Raw genomic sequence first — 10,376 nt, 5'->3', positions numbered from 1 at the left:
TTGTGGCAAAAACACGAGGAAGTATAAAAGAGCATACTTGATTATGTTTTTATATATCTTGCTTACAAACTTGCTGCATAGTGCTTACCCATGTATTTGCTCAGCCTCCCAAGAACAGCACCTGTTGTAATAGAAATATGAATATTTCAATCAAACTGTTTAAAAAAACTTTGATGTTTGAAATCCAGCTATCTTGATGCAGATGAATTAATTAACAATTACATGAGTGAGCTAATGCTATAAAGTGACATGATCATGTATTAATGGTGAGCAGAAGGAATTAATGGACACACCCTGCATATATTTATGCATTTAAGCTCCTGTGAGGAACTTTCTGTTCGTGTTGATTTTGGCGCCCCCTGTGGACAAAGCCGTACCTCTTGTCTCTTTGCTGATTTTGTCCTGTACATCCTTATGTGCTGTTTTTAAACAAAAATGTCACCCTGCTTTCTTTAACGGTCATATGTATCACTCACTTAAAATTTTTGCCCTGGAAAATGTAAACAAAGGCAGACAGCAGTTAAGCGATTCGTGTGACACCTCATCCCCCCCCAGCAGTTTCAGGCAGTAAAAATAACTATATAGATCTTGTCACTGATGGTCTGGTTTGCTTTTGTAGCTCATATAGAGGCATCATTATTAAATTCAGTCTGTTGCATAACCAGACCAACCAAAAAGCATTATTTGGGATAGCTTGAGTATATTATTTGTACCCTCAATATAAAGTGAAAGAGATACTTTTTTAAAACAATTGAATGTTTTATATCTTAATCAGTCCAACCAAGAATAGACAACAAAAACAGCTTTCTTTCATATGATGATGCATATTATAAATTATAAAACTTATTGAAAATATTAAAAATATGTCCAGATGACAAACTATTTTTTAAAATGAGATTTGGGCTCCTCTTCTATGCTGTATGTTTCGTAGATTCCACTGAAATAAAGTGTTAAGTGACCTGTTTCTCTACTTTTGGTTTGAATCAAGTACACTGCATGCCTCTAATCTCCACTTCAATATTTCCATCCACCAATCCTGACCGGCCAGGAATTGTCACAATATACAGTGCTTCAGCTTAAAGACAACATACTGTTGTATCCTTGTTTCACCCAGGCTCCGCCCTGTCCCATAGGGAGTTCCTGGTATAGGATGAGCAGAGACATGCTCCTGTCTCCCTGGTGCTGTTGCCAGGCAGTTTGCATTCACATGAATATGTCAGCTCTTCTGTCTGAAAGCCTCTTAAGTACTGTCTTCTTAAGCTGGTGTTGACCACAAAGCAGTGTGATGGAGAAGGCTGGTGCTATGGTGCTGCCGTATGGCTGTCCTCTGGCTGGGGTGCCTGCTTTAGTAAATGCACTTGGTTGCATGATGGGATCTCTGAAGTTTTGCTACACGTGTGAATGCTTGAAAAAGAAGTGCTGCCAACCTATAACTTTAAATAAGCAATTGTTAGGGATTAAACTGTTGCATAAACATACTATGTCTTTATACAGTATTTGAACAGAAGTACCAAGTGTCTGGGACTCATGGCTGATGTCAATGCGTTAAAAGGAATATGAAAGGCATGGTTCACTTGAAATCTTCATGACAACTCTGCAACACTCTCCATTCAAAGCACTTTTACACTGCATGTCACAGTGCATGCAAAGGCTTCTATGCAAAGTGCCAATCTCCACTCAGGAACTTACTACACTCATACACAGAAGGCTATGACTTTTGGAGCATTTTGGGGTTTAGTGTCTTGCCTAAGGACACTTCGATATGTAGACTGTAGCAGTTAGCAATCTAACGGCCAACCTTCCAATTAGGAGATGACCGAACATACATTGTTGTAAGTGTTTGAGACCAATTTTCAGATACACAGTGTAGGTCTATGTGAACATAAAAAAATGAGGTTTAGAGTCTAATTATGTCTCGTCTTAAACAAACCCAATTCCTCTCTATCTAAAACGTATCAGCAGCATGTGAACACCTTTTTATTCTGCTGAGAAATATTTCCTGTATTTCCATTTTTTCATACACGAGAGGTTTTAAAATGTAGCAGTGCTATTGAGTAAAATCTGTGTATTGTTTGCCAGAATTAATGCTTCATCTTCCAAGTCCCTGGTGTAAGTGTTCCTAACATATGGGCAAGCAGATGCCTTTTGTACCTTTCAGCATCTTGCAATCGCTGAACCAAGCGACTGGGCTATGTCTGAGTCCCTGGTCCTCTCACAACCCTCCCCCTAAATACAGATTTGTATTCATAATTATTCTTTGGGTTAAAGAATACTACATATTGTTTTGAAAGTTATCCCTCTTAATCCAATATTACTGAAAAAAATCTATATATGATCAAACTATTATTCATGTTTGGCTTAAAAATCAGAATGCTGAAGAATAAGACGTGCATCTTATTTGCTTTCTTTGAGGCATGGCACATTCAAATATCCCATGGTGCTTGATGACGTTCAGATAATCTAATAAACGAGGGCTTATGGGCCTGTTGAATAGACAAAAGCCCCTGATAGAATTTGATACAGTCATGCAAGCAGCTGTGTAAGGCTATTCTTTGAGCAATCAAATATCAATATGCTGTCAATGCTCAGAATGTAAAAGGATACAGGTCGATGCTAAGCAGGTATGTTTACATTGTTCACCATCACAGTGAACAAAATAATATTAAGTTTGCAGGCAATTTGTTTTAAACCAAAATATGTACCTGACGGTGGTGCCCAATTTTTGGAAAATTAATGAAAAAGTTGCTGATATATTTCACTCTAAACCAAATTTGAAAGCCACATGCTGGCTTTTGGAACCATGAATATGTGTACTAAATAAGGTGCCATCACTTTGGCATTGTATGTGATTCAACACAATATTTAGTTGATTTGACTGGATGGTGATGCAAGTGTAAAGGGCAGAGACTATCACTGAACAAAGTCTTTAGGACTTGAAACAGATATTACCACTAAATCTCACAGCAATCTAAAATATCAACTTCCTCAGGGGAATATGCTTCTAGTGGGGCAAAAGAAAAACATTCTTACTATGATATATTCTTTTTATCAAGAAAATGGGTAGACACTGTGGACTAATTAAATTCATGTTTGTTGTCTTCCAGAACTCTGCGGCTCCAAGATCTTCATTTAGAATTCTGCCCTCTGCTTCAACTCCTGACCATTTTGCTGGACTAAAAGACCTCACCTGTGGAAAGCTGGTTGATGACTGTAACACACTCGCTCCAAAAGTCCTCTGCCCCTCCTCCTGTTCCCTCTCAGTATGGCTAGACGGAGGTTAGACTGCTTTTTCCTAGGCCAGGTGTTTGCTGGCCTGATCCTGTTATCCATAGGACTGTCCTTTGTCCAGAGCAATGAGTGCCCCCAGCTGTGTGTATGTGAAATCCGCCCCTGGTTTACCCCACAGTCCACCTATAGAGAAGCCATCACTGTGGATTGTAATGACCTTCGCTTGACACGCATCCCGGGCAACCTCTCCAGTGAAACTCAGGTTCTCCTTCTACAGAGCAACTACATTGCCAGAACTAGCGAGGAGCTGGAGCAGCTCTTCAACCTGACTGAGCTGGACTTGTCACAGAACAACTTTAGTAGTATTCGGGATGTTGGCCTTACCAATATGTCCCAGCTCACCACACTTCATCTGGAGGAGAACCAAATAACTGAAATGCCTGATTACTGTTTGCAGGACCTCAGCAATCTTCAGGAACTCTACATAAACCACAATCAGATCAACACCATCTCTGCCAATGCCTTCTCTGGGCTTCACAACCTGCTCAGGCTTCATCTCAATTCTAACAAGCTTAAGAACATAAACAGCCAGTGGTTTGAATCTACACCCAATCTGGAGATCCTCATGATTGGGGAGAACCCTGTTGTTGGGATAATGGACTTAAATTTCAAGCCACTGGGCAACCTCAGAAGCCTGGTTTTGGCTGGGATGGATTTGACAGACATCCCTGGAAATGCCTTTATAGGACTTGACAATCTTGAGAGCCTTTCTTTCTATGACAATAAGCTGGTACGAGTTCCTCAGAGAGCTCTCCAGAAATTACCAAACCTCAAGTTCTTGGACCTAAACAAAAACCCTGTCCATAAGATTCTGGAAGGAGATTTCAAGAACATGCTAAGACTGAAGGAGCTGGGTATAAACAACATGGGAGAGCTGGTTTCCATCGCCAGGTACGCTCTGGACAACCTTCCTGAGCTCACAAAGCTTGAGGCCACAAACAACCCAAAGTTCTCCTACATCAATCGCCAGGCTTTTCGTGATGTCCCTGCTTTGGAGAGTCTAATGCTGAACAACAATGCCCTGAATGCCCTTTATAAGTCCACAGTGGACTCTCTCCCAAACTTACGTGAAATCAGCATTCACAGCAATCCCTTGCGCTGTGACTGTGTTATTCAGTGGATGAGCTCAAACAGGACCACTGTCCGTGTTATGGAACCCTTGTCCATGTTTTGTGCTATGCCAACAGAGGTAAGGGGAATGCATGTGAGAGAGGTTCTGCAGAATCATTTAGTAAACCTGTGCTTGCCCATGATTTCCCATGATACTTTCCCAAGCCACCTCAACCTTGACATTGGTATGACTGTGGACTTGGACTGCAGAGCCATGTCCCAGCCTGAGCCTGAAATCTACTGGGTAACACCAATGGGAAACAAGGTAATGATGGACACCCTATCCGACAAGTACAGCCTGAGCAATGAAGGTACATTGAGAATTTCTCATATTCAAGTAGAGGAATCTGGCAGATACACCTGTGTGGCTCAAAATTCAGAGGGAGCTGATACAAGAGTGACAGCTATACGGGTGAACGGAACTCTGTTAGACAGCACTCAGCTTATGAAGATCTATGTCAAACAAACAGAATCTCACTCTATACTGGTCTCCTGGAAAATAAACTCCAATGTAATGACCTCTAACCTTAAGTGGTCATCTGCCACTATGAAAATAGACAACCCGCATATTACTTACACTGCCAAAGTACCTGTGGATGTCCATGAATACAATCTCACACATTTACAACCAGCAACTGAGTATGAGGTGTGCCTCACTGTCTCCAACATCCACCAACAGATGCAGAAGTCATGTGTAAATGTGACAACAAAACAATCAGCCTTCACTGTCGAAATATCTGACCAAGGGACCAACACTGCTCTTGCAGCAGTCATGGCAACAATAATTGCAATCATAAGTCTGGCCTGTCTGGGAGTGTACATTGCCAAGAGGTGGAAGAGAAAAAACTATCACCATTCTTTGAAAAAGTACATGCAGAAAACCTCATCAATACCTCTAAACGAGTTGTACCCTCCCCTTATCAACTTGTGGGAGGCAGACACTGAAAAGGAGAAAGAGGGCTCATCTGAGACCAAACCAAGTCAGGTGGACACCACACGCAGTTATTACATGTGGTGAGAGCTACTATCCAGTGGAAGATACAGAGACAAGTTTCTTTCAGGAGCACAAATATACATACTTGCTTCATTGTGTAAAAGTGAACTGATTCATTTTTTTCTTTCCTGTTTCCCTTTTATTTTCAGATTTCTCTTCAACGTGAATTACAAACTGAGAAATCTAGATCTTTAGTTTAACATATTGCTTTTTTAACTTCTAATTTACACATAATATGGCAGCTTGGTTTAGCTTCCTTATTCACTTTGCTTTATCTTTAGTACTTGATTTGATGAACAAAGCATGAGCATTCTCACAGATTTAGCATACAAGAGCAAAGGAAAGGCTGAAGTCCAACCACTTTTCCCACGTTTTCTTGCAGAACTGTTAGAGACTGCAATCTTTCTTTCTCTTATGAAACAGTTTTACTGTTGACTGTTGTGCACTGAAAAATATATATACTAATTTCTCTATCAAATATAAGCTGACAAAGTATGTTTAGACTTGATATACTGTCTGTTGAGTAATGTTAGCTATTCCTCTGTAATGTTGTATCAGCTATGATTTAAATTACTTTTTGTACATTAAATAACAGTATTTTTGATTTAGACTTTAAGTTTGCAGAGCAGCTAATGTAAACCAGCAATAGAAATATGAATGTTTTGAACTAGTTAAGTAGATGTAAGGCTTTTGAAATTACTTAAATATGTCTTTCTTATTTTGCTACAATATGTATACAATCACTGGTTTTCTTATTGTTTACTCACATAAACATGTTGTTTATTGAGTAGCAAGTTTAATAAAATCTTTTTTCCTCATATTTTTAAACCATGATTTTCACACCCAGAGTTATTACCATGAAAAGTACATAAGGTTTACACTTTGATTTCATACGTATGCTTGAGAGAAACCGATATTTACAGGATCTAAGTAAGCTTAAAGGCTAGTATTTTGCTAAAGGGAAAATCATCATTTTTATAATTTCCATGTGCAGCATAGCTGTGGGTGTTAGGTTACAACGAAAGTGTTGAGAGAAAATACAAGATGCAGTATGCCCTTGCAATGCAATTATAAGGGAAACATTTGAATTCTAGTCCTGGTACACTATAATTACTGCAAAACATGCCTTGGAGTATACGGTTATATAAAAAACAAAGAAATTAGTCACTCCAAACCAGACAGATATATTACCAGCATTTACTTGTTCATTTTATCTTTTTTTTGATACTGTAAATAACTCTGAATTTCAAAATCCAAATAGGGAGACTAGCGCAACTGAAACAAGATAGAAGGGAATGTTAATATTAAATAAAGGATACTTACAGCAAGTTCAAGTAATATTTGTCACCATGCAACCCTTTTATAAAGAACCAAATGTTTCATATTCTTAGCATATTTTACTTTACATAGAGAGGATTTCACAGCAAGATTAAGACTGCGGCTATTCATCATTGTGCCATTTAAGATTTTCAGTTGATATAACATTATGAGTACTTTTTCTTTGTCTCTTTCAGTAAAACGACAAAAAACAACCATCTGTTCTCTGTGTATAAACTAGTTGATGGGAATATGTTGAGTTCTTTGCAACACAGGTGCCAGATTTTTAACTCCAGCACAATGCAACTCCTCATCTCAGTGACGTGCTGTCTACAAAAATGGATCTCCAGTGGGAGCCCAGAAGCCCTGTTTATTTCTAATGCTGAGTGACAGCTCTGGGATTTGTAGTGCAATCAAACATCTTGTGTTTAGCCTCCCTTGTTAACATGCTTGTGCTCGTTCATGCTCTCTCCTGTGCAGTGTCTTTAAACAGTTAATACATGAAAAGCAACATAATTACAGTTTTCAAAAAAGTTTTTATTTCTTTACTCTCTCACTCTTATGACTCTCTCTGATGAAGATGATGAGATGCAGCTGATAGCTCGAAATGGGGACATTAAATTATAAACATTTAAAAAATCTTAATATCTGCTTAAAGCTGCATTATACTATAAAAATGTTTATCAAGTTATACACATTATACATCCCATAATCAATCCCTTGACTCGTAACAATAATAATAATGTAACAATGCTTTCAGTAACTGATTTGGCTTTATGTGCATTATGCTTTACAAAATGCTGGTGATGAAATTAGTTAGAACTCTTCACACTACTGCTTTATTTCATGTTTTTCGTGTTTACGTTTATTTCATAGAGATATCAGGAGATGCTACAAGAAAACTGAATGTCATCGACCCTTTAGTGACCTGTGTGATACGCTGAGAATGATGGACAAGGGCCGCAAAGTAGCAGTGGTCTGGCATTTGTCAACCTGCACATTGAAACTGCTACTTAAAAAAAATCTGTCGCCGTCCTTTTGTCCGCACAGAATGGACGAGCCTTTATGTCGTCTCAGTGGGAAGTCTAGGTGCAGACCGGAAATCAGCTCATTGGGACAGCTATGAATGAAAGCTTTTCAAAGCATTTGCTGGAGCCTGCACCATGTCCCATCCCAGTGGCCTGTTTCCATGACAACCTCCCCCCTCCATCCACCATCCATTTCTCTGAGCCAAGTGAGAGAAGTCCCTAGAGCCTGAAATACCACTGACAAGGTCAACAACTCGCAGGTGGGAAACCACTAAAACATCATGTACACATTCAAAGGTGTGGAGGTAGAAAGTCTCCATCTTTGCGCTGAAGGTGAAGTAGAATGCCTCTTGTATTCGGTATCTATTATACTGGTTAAAAATAACCATTGTTAAACTATAGCGTAAGACAGGATTAAAACTGTAAAATAAAACTTCCATAAATATTTGCACATATATGCTTTCAATCAGAGGCAGAGGTTCATCAGTGGACTTAAGACTTGAATAAAGGCCATTTATTTTTTCTGGAATATTTCAGCTGACAGAAAACAACAACAGCAAGGGGTCAGGGGTCCGTTTCACAAAGAAGGTTCAACAAACTCTGAGTCTAACCCTGAACTCTGAGTTGATCTACTCTGAGATAGGAAACTCTGAGTTTCCGGTTCCAGAACAGCTGATCAGAGTTAGTTCAATCAACTCTGAGTAGGTTCAGCCAGAGTTAAGTGCGTGCACGCTGACTGTAAAAAGCCAGCATAAATGGAGCCCCGACACCACGATTCACCATGGCAACGGTACACAAAAAGAGGTCCTCCTACGTCACACCAGTGGAGCTCGAAATCCTCATGCGGACGTTCAGCGAATACCAGCATGTTTTTAGAAAAATAAAGTAACACGGCTGCAGCTGCAAAAGAGAGAGAAGTGACGTGGGAAGAAACTGCTGCTCGAGTAAATTTGCAAGTTTGAGCTGGTCTATTTATTTAATACTTAATCACGACCGGAAGCTAAAATTTATATTAATTTAGGAGCAATCCAGCGGGAGAAAAAAACATACATGGAAGCACTTCAATCATATTTTAAATATTAAACTAATGAAATATCATTCAGTGGCTGTTTTAATGTGCATTAGCTTTATCACTAACATGATGCTGTCTTCACATACATTATAATTCATGTTGATTAAACTGAATGTGTTAGTTTAAAAAAAGAAAATCCAATAACTTACGGCATCTTATTTGAGTGCTCTCGGCAGTGGTGGTGGAAAATTGACTTTGACACAGATTTGTCTATTTATTTTTTTTATCATAAATATAAAAGACTTTTGCAAAGCGGTCAGAGCAGCACAGAGACGCAACGTTTCTTCTTTTAATTCGGTAACCGCTCAAACACATGCTTGAGACGGGCTGAATGAATGAGGAAGTCGAATGAGGGTTTTATATTCTAGAGGGAGGAGACAGAGCAGAACTCTGAGTTTCCTGAAGAAAACCTGCTCGCGACCAGGTTAGGTTCATAGAGTCTGTTACTACGGTAACTGACCGAGAGCTTAAGTTACCTCTCTCTGTGAAACAGGCTAGAGTTACCCCTCTTTCTCTGGTTTGAGTTACCTCCCTTTGTGAAACGGAAAACTCAGAGTTTTCAATAAACCTGCTTTGTGAAACGGACCCCTGGTCAGGGGTCTGTCTACCATACAAATACTGACATAACCCAAATTGGTGGTATGTTGATGGCATGTTTTGCTAAGGGTTGTGACCTGTCTGTTTCTGGCTTCAGCTGGTTACTTTGATAGATGGTTGTGTCCTCCAGAGGCTCAAAGCCTACTGGGGGAGTTTTTTTTCTCAATTTCAACTAATTTCCAACATACCAACTGCAGATGCTATTAATCAACAGTTATCTATGTCAATCTATGTCAAGTGACGAAGCAGGAGACAAAGCAAAGCTAGAACCTTAGAGTCACCACCCTCTTGAAGCCTAAAAGATTGAACCAAAGAATTGAGCTTTGAGCACAGCAGAGTGAGTTCAAATGAAATCCCAGAGTTAACCCACAGAGCTACTGCTGGCTAGCTTTTCTTCCCTTGACACTTTCACAGGGTGAAGTGTCTAATAGGCCTCTTATTAATCATTTGGTCTATCAGATCTATGACTTGCATTAAAACACTGTGTTCAGTGACATTTTAATATTTGTGCCGATTAATTTAAAAACAAGAGGATGTGTTGCCCTGTTTTTCACCTGCCAGGGTTGTGTATCAAGGTTGAGTCCTTACCAAAACTGCCCCATTTGGATTCATCCTAGCTTACATACTTATTTTCAAACTATATGTTTTGATATTAACAGAACATGTGCCAATGTTTTCAGAATAAGAACTAACCTGCGTATTTAGCAAACATACTACACATTGGATTTGGTTTTTAACCCCCAAAACTAACCTACTTAGTCCATTCATTTGACCTTGGAGTTGACTTTTGGTACTCTAACCAAACAAATACAAAATTTTGCAGTTACCATTACAGCACATCCTTCTTGGTTGCAGCTATCAAACTGGCAATGCCTAGGCTATATTCACTGGATGCACTGACTTTTTATCTAGAGTCACCAGCAGAAACAAGGTTGTAACTTAATATGTAAAACTATGGATCCTACTGACT

The 10,376-nt window shown here is 39.2% G+C and overlaps 1 protein-coding gene across 1 annotated transcript; it reads left to right on the top strand.

The window, feature by feature from the left end:
- The first annotated feature begins 3,216 nt into the window (after positions 1-3,216).
- Positions 3,217-6,132, top strand: lrrn1 (leucine rich repeat neuronal 1). The gene has a single exon (XM_069678175.1). It carries the CDS (start codon positions 3,263-3,265, stop codon positions 5,414-5,416), a length of 2,154 nt encoding a protein of 717 aa, XP_069534276.1. The 5' UTR covers positions 3,217-3,262; the 3' UTR covers positions 5,417-6,132.
- Positions 6,133-10,376: the final 4,244 nt, after the last annotated feature.

The sequence above is a fragment of the Semicossyphus pulcher genome, unplaced genomic scaffold (assembly GCF_022749685.1).
Source record: "Semicossyphus pulcher isolate SPU_LCO1_2020_fin unplaced genomic scaffold, fSemPul1.0.p SCAF_3, whole genome shotgun sequence".
Taxonomy (NCBI): Eukaryota; Metazoa; Chordata; class Actinopteri; order Labriformes; family Labridae; genus Semicossyphus; species Semicossyphus pulcher.
This window is presented reverse-complemented; position numbering and strand designations above follow the sequence as displayed.